At 48.2% G+C, this 16,474-nt stretch overlaps 1 protein-coding gene across 1 annotated transcript in view; it reads left to right on the forward strand.

Annotated features, from left to right (window-relative positions):
• ism1 (isthmin 1) overlaps positions 1–16,474 on the forward strand; it is a 105,364-nt gene that overhangs the window by 11,824 nt on the left and 77,066 nt on the right. Inside the window, exon 3 of the mRNA XM_064924481.1 lies at positions 10,087–10,311. Within this exon, the coding sequence (XP_064780553.1) occupies positions 10,087–10,311 (225 nt within the window). The remainder of the gene's footprint in view (positions 1–10,086; positions 10,312–16,474) is intronic.

Genomic DNA, 16,474 nt, shown 5'->3' on the forward strand with positions numbered 1-16,474 from the left:
CCTGGGACACGGCTAGTGTCAAACTGGGTCAGCTGGTTTGGACTGGGACAACTGGTTTGGACTGGGACAGCTGGTTTGGACTGGTTGAACCCTCTTCCCTCTAGTGTGAGACTGGGTCAGCTGGTTTGGACTGGGACAGCTGGTTCGGACTGGGTCAGCTGGTTTGGACTGGGTCAGCTGGTTTGGACTGGGTCAGCTAGTTTGGACTGGGTCAGGTGGTTCAGACTGGGTCGGCTGGTTTAGACTGGTTGAACCCCCAAATATCAGCCCTAACCTGGCTAGAGATGACACCTAACACTGTGCAACATTGATGTATGAACTCTACTGAACATAAAGGGCCAGTTTCCCGGACTCAGATTAAGCCGAGTCCTGGAACAAGAGGCACTTTTAATGTAGAATCTCCAATTAGCATGTTTTTTTTTAGATTAGAAGTAGAAAGGTCTAATCTGAGTCCGGGAAACTGACCCACTATTTAAAATACTGTAGAAGATAGAAATTCATGAAAACATTTTTTAATTTCTCATAGGAATTGAGTCAGCCACCACTCTGCCGCACAGTGAGTTTAACATTGCACCAGTCCGCATACAACTCTGCTGCATAGCGAACCTGAGTTCTGTTGTTAGAACAGAATGGGTTTTGTGTTCTGTGAAAGACTTTGCTCTGCTCTGGCAGTGATGCCCAGATCTGGTTGACTGGTCTGCCACTGAAGACGATGATGTCATCTCTCCCCCTTGCCTTGTCACGGCCCAGGGGGTTATTTTCATGGGAAGGTGTCATATTTTAAAGAGCCCATTCACTGAGACACAAATGGGACAGGATGGGGCTGTGTGCACCTGTAGAATGGCTGTAGGAGAATAGACCTTTTTTAGACCCAGCGTTGGCGCACAGGAAGTGTGGTGGCAGGAGAACAACATCCTCACCACCGACTCACAGGAAGTGTGGTGGCAGGAGAACAATATCCTCGCCACCGACTCACAGGAAGTGTGGTGGCAGGAGAACAGTATCCTCACCACCGACTCACAGGAAGTGTGGTGGCAGGAGAACAGTATCCTCACCACCGACTCACAGGAAGTGTGGTGGCAGGAGAACAGTATCCTCACCACCGACTCACAGGAAGTGTGGTGGCAGGAGAACAGTATCCTCACCACCGACTCACAGGAAGTGTGGTGGCAGGAGAACAATATCCTCACCACCAACTCACAGGAAGTGTGGTGGCAGGAGAACAGTATCCTCGCCACCGACTCACAGGAAGTGTGGTGGCAGGAGAACAGTATCCTCACCACCGACTCACAGGAAGTGTGGTGGCAGGAGAACAACATCCTCGCCACCGACTCACAGGAAGTGTGGTGGCAGGAGAACAACATCCTCGCCACCGACTCACAGGAAGTGTGGTGGCAGGAGAACAACATCCTCGCCACCGACTCACAGGAAGTGTGGTGGCAGGAGAACAGTATCCTCACCACCGACTCACAGGAAGTGTGGTGGCAGGAGAACAGTATCCTCACCACCGACTCACAGGAAGTGTGGTGGCAGGAGAACAACATCCTCACCACCGACTCACAGGAAGTGTGGTGGCAGGAGAACAGTATCCTCACCACCGACTCACAGGAAGTGTGGTGGCAGGAGAACAACATCCTCACCACCGACTCACAGGAAGTGTGGTGGCAGGAGAACAACATCCTTACCACCGACTCACAGGAAGTGTGGTGGCAGGAGAACAACATCCTCGCCACCGACTCACAGGAAGTGTGGTGGCAGGAGAACAACATCCTCCCCACCGACTCACAGGAAGTGTGGTGGCAGGAGAACAACATCCTCGCCACCGACTCACAGGAAGTGTGGTGGCAGGAGAACAACATCCTCACCACCGACTCACAGGAAGTGTGGTGGCAGGAGAACAACATCCTCGCCACCGACTCACAGGAAGTGTGGTGGCAGGAGAACAATATCCTCACCACCGACTCACAGGAAGTGTGGTGGCAGGAGAACAACATCCTCACCACCGACTCACAGGAAGTGTGGTAGCAGGAGAACAACATCCTCACCACCGACTCACAGGAAGTGTGGTAGCAGGAGAACAACATCCTCACCACCGACTCACAGGAAGTGTGGTGGCAGGAGAACAGTATCCTCACCACCGACTCACAGGAAGTGTGGTGGCAGGAGAACAACATCCTCACCACCGACTCACAGGAAGTGTGGTAGCAGGAGAACAACATCCTCACCACCGACTCACAGGAAGTGTGGTGGCAGGAGAACAGTATCCTCACCACCGACTCACAGGAAGTGTGGTGGCAGGAGAACAACATCCTCACCACCGACTCACAGGAAGTGTGGTGGCAGGAGAACAGTATCCTCACCACCGACTCACAGGAAGTGTGGTGGCAGGAGAACAGTATCCTCGCCACCGACTCATAGGAAGATGAGCCTTCCACCGAGGAACAATAACACATTAACAGCTTATTTAGGCAAATCCAACCTATTCACGTTGTTGACCTTGGAATCGGAGTATGCATTTCTTCCCAGTTGATCTCCACAACACCGTAATAGTCAAGTGATTCACAATCTGCAAATGCAATGTCCTCCTTCTCCTTGTGTTAAAGATGCACTATGTAGAAAGCGCTCCTCCATTTCCTGGTTGCTAAAATTTTAATCTAATAGTTTGCCTAATTTCAGTTTATGTGACAAAACAAGTAAGTATAGTGTAGAGAATCACTGTACCATCTAAACCGCTGTGAAATACATTGTCCATTACCAAAAATATTATATTCTCAACTGTTTGAAGCTGGTGTACAAAACCAAAAGTACAAGATTCAAAAACAAAACTTATGAACGGGAAGCACCGAAATAGCACACACAGAACAGATCTACCGCCTCTCAGACTTGCTTTCAATGAGGATGACAGATCTATAACTCACATTTCTATGTGAATTTGGGGGTCAGGTCATCCATAAAGTTACATATTGTAGTTTTAATTGATTTAAAGTCAAACATTTTTAAAACAAAATATACAGTTGAACAAGTTTGAGAGATGAGACGGAAAGAAAACACGGGGGGGGGGCAGCTGGTTGAGCAGCAGCATCTGGGCCCGGTGTACCCTGCCTTCATTTCCTGTCCATTTCCCCAGGGGGGGGGACTGCCCCCTGAGTGGTTACCCATTGGAAAACAGCCTCCTTCCCCTCTCCCTCCTCAACCCCTTTTCTGCTCCTCGTCTTCTCCTCTTCTCTTCCTCCTCATCTACTCGTCTTCTCTGCCTCCTCTTCCTCCTCCTAATCTCCTGGCAAAGTGAAAAAGGGGGAAGCAGGAAAAGAGGGGTAAAAATAGAACTTCTGTGTGTGGAGTTTCATTCATGGGTTTTCAGAGTGTGAGGAGAGGGGAGGGTAACAGAATCCCGGGAGGCCCCAGATTACCTGAGAAATTGTTTTGATCTTCAAATGAAAACACTTCCTTGGTGGTGAGGAAAGGGGGAAGATCTAGCATGAATAACGGGTCTTAAAGGCTCTATAACACTGGGTCCACACTGGGATACCTGGATTGGCCCAAAGGTAGGCTGCATGATATCTGTAGGAGACTGTTTCCTGTTTCTCCAGATATCTGTAGGAGACTGTTTCCTGTTTCTCCAGATATCTGTAGGAGACTGTTTCCTGTTTCTCCAGATATCTGTAGGAGACTGTTTCCTGTTTCTCCAGATATCTGTAGGAGACTGTTTCCTGTTTCTCCAGATATCTGTTGGAGACTGTTTCTCCAGATATCTGTAGGAGACTGTCCTGTTTGTCCAGATATCTGTAGGATCTGTAGGAGTGTGGCTGTCCAGAAGAGCCATTCTTTACTCTCTCAGGAGTTCAATTACAAACAGGGACTTCTGAGGGCCAGGAAGAGAAGGTTATCACGTGGCCATCTGATCTTAGACCACCCTGAAACAACCACAGAGGTTCCTGTGATGTTCATATGGAGGGGTGGACAGTGGCTGGGGCCAGGGCTCTGTGTGTGTGTATCCTGCCGTGCTGAAATGAGCCCTTACCATATCCTGTTTAGCTCCCAGCCAATCCTGGTCTTAAAGGCTCTTTGTGGTGGCAGTTGTGCGTCGTTCTTCTCATATTCTAAATGTTTCAATTGCCACACTTCCATCTTTTGCATTTTTAACGACTTTGTTTGTACGATTTGGTGATCAAAATGATGACATTCTGTGTTTTGATTGAGATAGAGGAGCTTTGGTTAGAGTTCATGTCCTTCCTTTGATTATAGGGACGGTCTGAGGTCCCCCCCCTGTGTCTTGTCTGAAAGCCCTTTATTAAACTACAAGGAGAAATATCACTTGTGTTATAATGTGTAGCACAACAATAAATACACAGAGATCCTCCTGTATGGGTAAGGTTGTCCAGTATGTCTAGTGTCACTGTGAGGACCAGAGTGTGATGCCCTTCTCTCGTTCTATGCCTGGTGATGTACCCGCATGTAGTTTACATTTATAATGCATCCATCCTTTAGGGCCCCTACAGAGCCCATTTTGTCCCAGAGTTCTGAGCAGCTTCCTTTAGGGCCCCTACAGAGCCCATATTGTCCCAGAGTTCTGAGCAGCTTCCTTTAGGGCCCCTACAGAGCCCATATTGTCCCAGAGTTCTGAGCAGCTTCCTTTAGGGCCCCTACAGAGCCCATTTTGTCCCAGAGTTCTGAGCAGCTTCCTTTAGGGCCCCTACAGAGCCCATATTGTCCCAGAGTTCTGAGCAGCTTCCTTTAGGGCCCCTACAGAGCCCATATTGTCCCAGAGTTCTGAGCAGCTTCCTTTAGGGCCCCTACAGAGCCCATATTGTCCCAGACTCCCTAAATTTTATCAGCATATCGATTGCGCAACCAGGGGTGGAAAAACCTTGGATCACTGTTACTCTAACTTCCGCGACGTATATAAGGCCCTGCCCCGCCCCCCTTTCGGAAAAGCTGACCACGACTCCATTTTGCTAATACCTGCCTACAGACAAAAACTAAAAAAAGAAGCTCCCACGCTGAGGTCTGTCCAACGCTGGTCCGACCAAGCTGACTCCACACTCCAAGACTGCTTCCATCACGTGGACTGGGACATGTTTCGTATTGCGTCAGATAACAACATTAACGAATACGCTGATTCGGTGTGCGAGTTCATTAGAACGTGCGTTGAAGATGTCGTTCCCATAGCAACGATTAAAACATTCCCTAACCAGAAACCGTGGATGGATGGCAGCATTCGCGTGAAACTGAAAGTGCGAACCACTGCTTTCAATCAGGGCAAGGTGTCTGGTAACATGACTGAATACAAACAGTGCAGCTATTCCCTCCATAAGGCTATCAAACAAGCTAAGCGTCAGTACAGAGACAAAGTAGAATCTCAATTCAACAGCTCAGACACAAGAGGCATGTGGCAGGGTCTACAGTCAATCACGGACTACAGGAAGAAATCCAGCCCAGTCACGGACCAGGATGTCTTGCTCCCAGGCAGACTAAATAACTTTTTTGCCCGCTTTGAGGACAATACAGTGCCACTGACACGGCCTGCAACGGAAACATGCGGTCTCTCCTTCTCTGCAGCCGAGGTGAGTAAAACATTTAAACGTGTTAACCCTCGCAAGGCTGCAGGCCCAGACGGCATCCCCAGCCGCGCCCTCAGAGCATGCGCAGACCAGCTGGCTGGTGTGTTTACGGACATATTCAATCAATCCCTATACCAGTCTGCTGTTCCCACATGCTTCAAGAGGGCCACCATTGTTCCTGTTCCCAAGAAAGCCAAGGTAACTGAGCTAAACGACTACCGCCCCGTAGCACTCACTTCCGTCATCATGAAGTGCTTTGAGAGACTAGTCAAGGACCATATCACCTCCACCCTACCTGACACCCTAGACCCACTCCAATTTGCTTACCGCCCAAATAGGTCCACAGACGATGCAATCTCATCCACACTGCACACTGCCCTAACCCATCTGGACAAGAGGAATACCTATGTGAGAATGCTGTTCATCGACTACAGCTCGGCATTCAACACCATAGTACCCTCCAAGCTCGTCATCAAGCTCGAGACCCTGGGTCTCGACCCCGCCCTGTGCAACTGGGTACTGGACTTCCTGACGGGCCGCCCCAGGTGGTGAGGGTAGGTAACAACATTTCCTCCCCGCTGATCCTCAACACTGGGGCCCCACAAGGGTGCGTTCTGAGCCCTCTCCTGTACTCCCTGTTCACCCACGACTGCGTGGCCACGCACGCCTCCAACTCAATCATCAAGTTTGCGGACGACACAACAGTGGTAGGCTTGATTACCAACAACGACGAGATGGCCTACAGGGAGGAGGTGAGGGCCCTCAGAGTGTGGAGTCAGGAAAATAACCTCACACTCAACGTCAACAAAACTAAGGAGATGATTGTGGACTTCAGGAAACAGCAGAGGGAACACCCCCCTATCCACATCGATGGAACAGTAGTGGAGAGAGTAGCAAGTTTTAAGTTCCTCGGCATACACATCACAGACAAACTGAATTGGTCCACTCACACAGACAGCATCGTGAAGAAGGCGCAGCAGCGCCTCTTCAACCTCAGGAGGCTGAAGAAATTCGGCTTGTCACCAAAAGCACTCACAAACTTCTACAGATGCACAATCGAGAGCATCCTGGCGGGCTGTATCACCGCCTGGTACGGCAACTGCTCCGCCCTCAACCGTAAGGCTCTCCAGAGGGTAGTGAGGTCTGCTGGGTTATCACCGGGGCAAACTACCTGCCCTCCAGGACACACCTACACCACCCGATGTTACAGGAAGGCCATAAAGATCATCAAGGACATCAACCACCCGAGCCACTGCCTGTTCACCCCGCTATCATCCAGAAGGCGAGGTCAGTACAGGTGCATCAAAGCTGGGACCGAGAGACTGAAAAACAGCTTCTATCTCAAGGCCATCAGACTGTTAAACAGCCACCACTAACATTGAGTGGCTGCTGCCAACACACTGACACTAACTCAACTCCAGCCACTTTAATAATGGGAATTAATGGGAAATGTTGTAAATATATCACTAGCCACTTTAAACAATGCTACCTTATATAATGTTACTTACCCTACATTATTCATCTCATAAGTAATACGTATATACTGTACTCTATATCATCGACTGCATCCTTATGTAATACATGTATCACTAGCCACTTTAACTATGCCACTTTGTTTACATACTCATCTCATATGTATATACTGTACTCGATACCATCTACTGTATCTTGCCTATGCTGCTCTGTACCATCACTCATTCATATATCCTTATGTACATATTCTTTATCCCCTTACACTGTGTATAAGACAGTAGTTTAGGAATTGTTAGTTAGATTACTTGTTGGTTATTACTGCATTGTCGGAACTAGAAGCACAAGCATTTCGCTACACTCGCATTAACATCTGCTAACCATGTGTATGTGACAAATACAATTTGATTTGATTTGAGTTCTGAGCAGCTTCCTTTAGGGCCCCTACAGAGCCCATATTGTCCCAGAGTTCCTTGCGTGCGTGTGTTTCTGTCAGACAGAGGACTGAGGAGTGGTTTTCTGTCCACCCAAAAGAGGCAAAATTGTTACAATGTTTGCTCATGTCTGTTGTGGTACCAGGATATAGAGTTATGTCTGGTTTAGACTGGGGCAGCTGGGTTAGACTGGGGCAGCTGGGTTAGACTGGTGCAGCTGGGTTAGACTGGGGCAGTTGGGTTAGACTGGGGCAGCTGGGTTAGACTGGGGCAGCTGGGTTAGACTGGGGCAGTTGGGTTAGACTGGGGCAGCTGGGTTAGACTGGGGCAGCTGGGTTAGACTGGGGCAGCTGGGTTAGACTGGGGCAGCTGGGTTAGACTGGGGCAGCTGGGTTAGACTGGGGCAGTTGGGTTAGACTGGGGCAGCTGGGTTAGACTGGGGCAGTTGGGTTAGACTGGTGCAGCTGGGTTAGACTGGGGCAGCTGGTTTAGACTGGGGCAGCTGGGTTAGACTGGGGCAGCTGGGTTAGACTGGGGCAGCTGGGTTAGACTGGGGCAGCTGGTTTGGACTGGGGCAGCTGGGTTAGACTGGGGCAGCTGGTTTAGACTGGGGCAGCTGGGTTAGACTGGGGCAGCTGGTTTAGACTGGTGCAGCTGGTTTGGACAGGGGCAGCTGGTTTAGACTGGGGCAGCTGGGTTAGACTGGGCTGGTTGAACCCTCTGCCCTCTGTCATGTCCATGTAAACCATGTTTCCCTGTCATCTTGAAATATCAATCTAATGTAGCTAAGTGTTTCTCAACTAGCCTACCTGGTTAAATAAAGGTGTTCTCAACTAGCCTACCTGGTTAAATAAAGGTGTTCTCTACTAGCCTCCCTGGTTAAATAAGGGTGTTCTCAACTAGCCTACCTGGTTAAATAAAGGTGTTCTCAACTAGCCTACCTGGTTAAATAAAGGTGTTCTCAACTAGCCTACCTGGTTAAATAAAGGTGTTCTCAACTAGCCTACCTGCTAAATAAAGGTGTTCTCAACTATCCTACCTGGTTAAATAAAGGTGTTCTCAACTAGCCTACCTGGTTAAATGAAGGTGTTCTCAACTAGCCTACCTGGTTAAATAAAGGTGTTCTCAACTAGCCTACCTTGTTAAATAAAGGTGTTCTCTATTAGCCTACCTGGTTAAATAAAGGTGTTCTCAACTAGCCTACCTGGTTAAATAAAGGTGTTCTCAACTAGCCTACCTGGTTAAATAAAGGTGTTCTCAACTAGCCTACCTGGTTAAATAAAGGTGTTCTCAACTGGCCTCCCTGGTTAAATAAAGGTGTTCTCAACTAGCCTACCTGGTTAAATAAAGGTGTTCTCTACTAGCCTCCCTGGTTAAATAAAGGTGTTCTCTACTAGCCTACCTGGTTAAATAAAGGTGTTCTCAACTAGCCTACCTGGTTAAATAAAGGTGTTCTCAACTAGCCTACCTGGTTAAATAAAGGTGTTCTCAACTAGCCTACCTGGTTAAATAAAGGTGTTCTCAACTAGCCTACCTGGTTAAATAAAGGTGTTCTCAACTAGCCTACCTGGTTAAATAAAGGTGTTCTCAACTAGCCTACCTGGTTAAATAAAGGTGTTCTCAACTAGCCTACCTGGTTAAATAAAGGTGTTCTCAACTAGCCTACCTGGTTAAATAAAGGTGTTCTCAACTAGCCTACCTGGTTAAATAAAGGTGTTCTCTACTAGCCTACCTGGTTAAATAAAGGTGTTCTCTACTAGCCTCCCTGGTTAAATAAAGGTGTTCTCAACTAGCCTACCTGGTTAAATAAAGGTGTTCTCAACTAGCCTACCTGGTTAAATAAAGGTGTTCTCAACTAGCCTACCTGGTTAAATAAAGGTGTTCTCAACTAGCCTACCTGGTTAAATAAAGGTGTTCTCTACTAGCCTACCTGGTTAAATAAAGGTGTTCTCAACTAGCCTACCTGGTTAAATAAAGGTGAACAACAGAAATAGTTCACGTACACTTGCTTTGTCTGACTTCAGGTAATTGACATAGTTGAGTGAAGTGAACTTTGTCCAGATGACTTGCAGTTGCCTGGCTGTGACTTGTGTGTTCTTTCTTCGTAGCATGATCATTTTCAGATAGTTTATGGTAGATTGGATCCTCTGTTTGGGGGTCATGAAGGAAATTTACATCCTTATGATCCTGTAATCTAAAGGAATATCTCCCTCTCTCTCCCGCTCTCTCCCCCCTCACTCCTCTCTCTCACTCCTCACTCACTCACTTACTCTCTTGCTCCCCCCCTCTCTCCCCCCTCACTCCCCCCCTCTCTCTCACTCACTCACTCACTCACTCACTCACTCACTCTCTTGCTCCCCTCCTCTCTCTCTCCCCCTCTCGTTCTCTCTCGCTCCCCCTCTGTCCCCCCCTCTCCCCCTCTCTCCCCCTCTCTCCCCCCTCTCTCTCCCCCTCTCGGTCTCTCTCGCTCCCCCTCTCTCTCCCCCCCTCTCTCTCCCCCTCTCTCTCTCTCTCTCTCTCCCTCTCTCCCCCCTCTCTCTCCCCCTCACTCCCCCTCCTCTCTCTCTCCCCCTCTCGCTCTCTCTCGCTTCCCCCCCTCTCTCTCCCTCCCCGTCTTCTAGAATAATGTCAGAGAAGAGAGCAGTTCATCAGCCCACCAGGGCCCAGGGGAGCGGAGAGGACCAGAGCACCGGTCAGCCCAGAGGCCTGCTGCCCTCCCTTGGGCCCAGAGTCAGGCTACCGGAGGCAGCCTGCAGAAAGACGGGCCGGGGGCCTTCCTCCTGGACCTCAGCAACTTCCCTGACCTCTCCAAGGCTGATATAAACAGACAGAACCCCAACATACAGGTAACACTGAGACACAGACAGATGAATGAAGGGAGTTGGTTGGTTCTTCTATCCGTATGGGACCTAAAAAGCCACAAAAAGTCCTCACAACGACAGTAAAACAAGGAACATTCTCCCTCGTCGGGACATCTTCCAGGTTCCCCGTGAGGAAAAAGTCTAATTTAATTTTAGGGATTAGAATTAGGTTAAAGTTACAATTATGGATAGGGTATAGGGTTACGGTATATGAATAGGATTAGGGTATAGGGTTAGGGTATGGGTATAGGGTATGGGTATAGTGTTAGGGTATAGGGTTAGGGTATACGGTTAGGGTATAGGGTTAGGGTATACGGTTAGGGTATAGGGTCAGGGTATATGGTTAGGGTATATGGTATGGGTATAGGGTTACGGTATATGAATAGGGTTAGGGTATAGGTATAGGGGATAGGGTTAGGGGATAGGGTATAGGTATAGGGTCAGGGTATAGGGTTAGGGTATAGGGTATAGGGTTAGGGTATAGGGTTAGGGTATAGTGTTAGGGTATAGGGTTAGGGTATAGGGTTAGGGTATAGGGTTAGGGTATATGGTATGGGTATAGGGTTAGGGTATGGGTATAGGATTAGGGTATGTGTATAGGGTATAGGTATAGGGTATAGGGTATAGGTATAGGGTATGGGTATAGGGTTAGGGTATATGGTTAGGGTATAGGGTTAGGGTATAGGGTTAGGTATAGGGTTAGGGTATAGGGTTACGGTATATGAATAGGGTTAGGGTATAGGGTTAGGGTATAGGGATAGGGTTAGGGTTAGGGTATAGGGTATAGGTATAGGGTATGGGTATAGGGTTAGGGTATATGGTTAGGGTATAGGGTTAGGGTATAGGGTTAGGTATAGGGTTAGGGTATAGGGTTACGGTATATGAATAGGGTTAGGGTATAGGGTTAGGGTATAGGGATAGGGTTAGGGTTAGGGTATAGGGTATAGGTATAGGGTATGGGTATAGGGTTAGGGTATATGGTTAGGGTATGGGTATAGGGTTAGGTATAGGGTTAGGGTACAGGGTATGGGTATAGGGTTAGGTATAGGGTATAGGGTACATTGTTAGGGTATAGGGTAAGGTTAGGGATTATAGTATTTTGACATTTCCCAGGTTCCCCGTGAGGAAAAAGGCTATTTTAAGCTTATGTGTTAGGTTTAGGGTTACAATTAGGGTTACCGGTCAAGGTTAGTGTTATGGTAGGGGTCAGGGTTAGTGTTAGTGTTATGGTAGGGGTCAGGGTTAGTGTTATGGTAGGGGTCAGGGTTAGTGTTATGGTAAGGGTTAGTGTTATGGTAGGGGTTAGGGTTAGTGTTATGGTAAGGGTTAGGGTTAGTGTTATGGTAAGGGTTAGGGTTAGTGTTATGGTAGGGGTTAGGGTTAGTGTTATGGTAGGGGTCAGGGTTAGTGTTATGGTAAGGGTTAGTGTTATGGTAGGGGTTAGGGTTAGTGTTATGGTAAGGGTTAGGGTTAGTGTTATGGTAGGGGTTAGGGTTAGTGTTATGGTAGGGGTCAAGGTTAGTGTTATGGTAGGGGTTAGGGTTAGTGTTATGGTAAGGGTTAGGGTTAGGGTTATGGTAAGGTTTAGGGTCAGGGTTAGTGTTATGGTAGGGGTTTGGTTTAGGGTCAGGGTTAGTGTTATGGTAGGGGTTAGGGTCAGGGTTAGTGTTATGGTAGGGGTTTGGTTTAGGGTCAGGGTTAGTGTTATGGTAGGGGTTAGGTTTAGAGAAAATAGGATTTTCAATGGAAATACATTTTAGGTCCCCACAAAGAACATTGTGTGTGTGTGTGTGACCACATGGCTGCCCAAGCACACCGAGCAGGAAGAGCAAACAGGAAGAGGCAGAATACACTGGTGCACATCACTACCCCCTTTCTCTGTCCCCCCCCTCTCTCTCTCTGTCTCTGTCTTTCCATCTCCCGACTTCTCTCCCTCTCTCTCTCTGTCTCTCTCTCTCTGCCTTTGTCTAGGAGGAGAAGAGTCAACAATAAGACAGGGTTCAGGGTATAGGAGGAGACGAGGAGAAGAGCCAAATATAAGACAGGGTTCAGGGTATAGGAGGAGATGAGGAGAAGAGTCAACAATAAGACAGAGGGGGTTCAGGGTATAGGAGGAGACAAGGAGAAGAGTCAACATTAAGACAGAGGGGGTTCAGGGTATAGGATGAGAAGAGTCAACAATAAGACAGAGGGGGTTCAGGGTATAGGAGGAGAAGAGTCAACAATAAGACAGAGGGGGTTCAGGGTATAGGAGGAAAAGAGTCAACAATAAGACAGTGGGGGTTCAGGGTATAGGAGGAGAAGAGGAGAAGAGTCAACAATAAGACAGAGGGGGTTCAGGGTATAGGAGGAGACGAGGAGAAGAGTCAACAATAAGACAGAGGGGGATCAGGGTATAGGAGGAAACGAGGAGAAGAGCCAACAATAAGACAGAGGGGGTTCAGGGTATAGAAGGAGACGAGGAGAAAAGTCAACAATAAGACAGACAGGGTTCAGGGTATAGGAGGAAACGAGGAGAAGAGTCAACAATAAGACAGGGTTCAGGGTATAGGAGGAGATGAGGAGAAGAGCCAATAATAAGACAGGGTTCAGGGTATAGGAGGAGACGAGGAGAAGAGCCAACAATAAGACAGAGGGGGTTCAGGGTATAGGAGGAGAAGAGAAGAAGAGTCAACAATAAGACAGAGGGGGTTCAGGGGATAGGAGGAGACGAGGAGAAGAGTCAACAATAAGACAGAGGGTGTTCAGGGTATAGGAGGAGACGAGGAGAAGAGCCAATAATAAGACAGGGTTCAGGGTATAGGAGGAGACGAGGAGAAGAGCCAACAATAAGACAGAGGGGGTTCAGGGTATAGGAGGAAACGAGGAGAAGAGTCAACAATAACGCAGAGGGGGTTCAGGGTATAGGAGGAAACGATGAGAAGAGCCAACAATAAGACAGAGGGGGTTCAGAGTATAGGAGGAGAAGGGTCAACAATAAGACAGAGGGGGTTCAGGGTATAGGAGGAGAAGAGTCAACATTAAGACAGAGGGGATTCGGGGTATAGGAGGAGATGAGGAGAAGTGTCAACAATAAGACAGACGGGGTTCAGGGTATAGGAGGAGACGAGGAGAAGAGTCAACAATAAGACAGAGGGGGTTCAGAGTATAGGAGGAGAAGAGAAGAAGAGTCAACAATAAGACAGAGGGGGTTCAGGGTATAGGAGGAGAGGAGGAGAAGAGTCAACAATAAGACAGGGTTCAGGGTATAGGAGGAGACGAGGAGAAGAGTCAACAATAAGACAGGGTTCAGGGTATAGGAGGAGATGAGGAGAAGAGTCAACAATAAGACAGAGGGGCTTCAGGGTATAGGAGGAGACGAGGAGAAGAGTCAACATTAAGACAGGGTTCAGGGTATAGGAGGAGATGAGGAGAAGAGTCAACAATAAGACAGAGGGGGTTCAGGGTATATAGAGTAGAAGAGTCAACAATAAGACAGAGGGGGTTCAGGGTATAGGAGGAGATGAGGAGAAGAGTCAACAATAAGACAGAGGGGCTTCAGGGTATAGGAGGAGACGAGGAGAAGTGTCAACAATAAGACAGACGGGGTTCAGGGTATAGGAGGAGACGAGTAGGAGGAGAAGAGGAGACAAGTCAACAATAAGACAGGGTTCAGGGTATAGGAGGAGACGAGGAGAAGTGTCAACATTAAGTCAGGGTTCAGGGTATAGGAGGAGATGAGGAGAAGTGTCAACAATAAGACATAGGGGGTTCAGGGTATAGGAGGAGAAGAGGAGAAGTGTCAACAATAAGACAGACGGGGTTCAGGGTATAGGAGGAGACGAGGAGAAGAGTCAACAATAAGACAGGGTTCAGGGTATAGGAGGAGATGAGGAGAAGAGTCAACAATAAGACAGAGGGGCTTCAGGGTATAGGAGGAGATCAGGAGAAGAGTCAACATTAAGACGGGGTTCATGGTATAGAAGGAGACGAGGAGAAGAGTCAACATTAAGACAGGGTTCAGGGTATAGGAGGAGATGAGGAGAAGAGTCAACAATAAGACAGAGGGGGTTCAGGGTATATAGAGGAGAAGAGTCAACAATAAGACAGAGGGGGTTCGGGGTATAGGAGGAGAAGAGTCAACAATACGACAGAGGGGGTTCAGGGTATAGGAGGAGAAGAGCAGAAGAGTCAACAATAAGACAGACGGGGTTCAGGGTATAGGAGGAGACGAGGAGAAGGGTCAACAATAAGACAGGGTTCAGGGTATAGGAGGAGATGACGAGAAGAGTCAACAATAAGACAGAGGGGGTTCAGGGTATAGGAGGAGAAAAGTCAACATTAAGACAGAGGGGGTTCAGGGTATGGGAGGAGATGAGGAGAAGAGTCAACATTATGACAGAGGGGGTTCAGCGTATAGGAGGAGATGAGTAGGAGGAGAAGAGGAGACAAGTCAACAATAAGACAGGGTTCAGGGTATAGGAGGAGACGAGGAGAAGTGTCAACATTAAGTCAGGGTTCAGGGTATAGGAGGAGATGAGGAGAAGTGTCAACAATAAGACAGAGGAGGTTCAGGGTATAGGAGGAGAAGAGTCAACAATAAGACAGAGGGGGTTCAGAGTATAGGAGGAGACGAGGAGAAGAGTCAACAATAAGACAGAGGGGGTTCAGGGTATAGGAGGAGACGAGGAGAAGAGTCAACATTAAGACAGAGGGGGTTCAGGGTATAGGAGGAGAAGGGTCAACAATAAGACAGAGGGGGTTTGGGGTATAGGATGAGATGAGGAGAAAAGTCAACAATAAGACAGAGGGGGTTCAGGGTTTAGAAGGAGAAGAGTCAACAATAAGACAGGGGGGTTCAGGGTATAGGAGGAGAAGGGTCAACAATAAGACAGAGGGGGTTCGGGGTATAGGAGGAGAAGAGTCAACAATAAGACAGAGGAGGTTCAGGGTATAGGAGGAGAAGGGTCAACAATAAGACAGAGGGGGTTCGGGGTATAGGAGGAGAAGAGTCAACAATAAGACAGAGGGTGTACAGGGTATAGGAGGAGACGAGGAGAAGAGTCAACATTAAGACAGAGGGGGTTCAGGGTATAGGAGGAGACGAGGAGAATAGCCAACAATAAGACAGAGGTGGTTCAGGGTAAAGGAGGAGAAGAGGAGAAGAGTCATTAATAAGACAGAGGGGGTTCAGGGTATAGGAGGAGAAGAGTCAACAATAAGACAGGGTTCAGGGTATAGGAGGAGACGAGGAGAAGAGTCAACAATAAGACAGGGATCAGGGTATAGGAGGAGACGAGGAGAAGAGTCAACAATAAGACAGAGGGGTTTCAGGGTATAGGAGGAGACGAGGAGAAGAGCCAACAATAAGACAGAGGGGGTTCAGGGTATAGGAGGAGAAGAGGAGAAGAGTCATTAATAAGACAGAGGGGTTTCAGGGTATAGGAGGAGACGAGGAGAAGAGCCAACAATAAGACAGGGTTCAGGGTATAGGAGGAGATGAGGAGAAGTGTCAACAATAAGACAGAGGGGGTTCAGGGTATAGGAGGAGACGAGGAGAAGAGTCAACAATAAGACAGAGGGGGTTCAGGGTATAGGAGGAGAAGAGGAGAAGAGTCAACAATAAGACAGAGGGGGTTCAGGGTATAGGAGGAGAAGAGGAGAAGAGTCAACAATAAGACAGGGTTCAGGGTATAGGAGGAGACGAGGAGAAGAGTCAACAATAAGACAGAGGGGTTTCAGGGTATAGGAGGAGACGAGGAGAAGAGTCAACATTAAGACAGAGGGGGTTCAGGGTATAGGAGGAGACGAGGAGATGAGCCAACAATAAGACAGGGTTCAGGGTATAGGAGGAGATGAGGAGAAGTGTCAACAATAAGACAGAGGGGGTTCAGGGTATAGGAGGAGAGGAGGAGAAGAGTCAACATTAAGACAGGGTTCAGGGTATAGGAGGAGACGACGGGAAAGAGTTAACAATAAGACAGGGTTCAGGGTATAGGAGGAGACGAGGAGAAGAGTCAACAATAAGACAGAGGGGGTTCAGGGTATAGGAGGAGAAGAGGAGAAGAGTCAACAATAAGACAGTGGGGGTTCAGGGTATAGGAGGAGAAGAGTCAACAATAAGACAGTGGGGGTTCAGGGTATAGGAGGAGAAGAGGAGAAGAGTCAA

Source organism: Oncorhynchus masou, chromosome 18, assembly GCF_036934945.1.
Source record: "Oncorhynchus masou masou isolate Uvic2021 chromosome 18, UVic_Omas_1.1, whole genome shotgun sequence".
Lineage (NCBI taxonomy): Eukaryota > Metazoa > Chordata > Actinopteri > Salmoniformes > Salmonidae > Oncorhynchus > Oncorhynchus masou.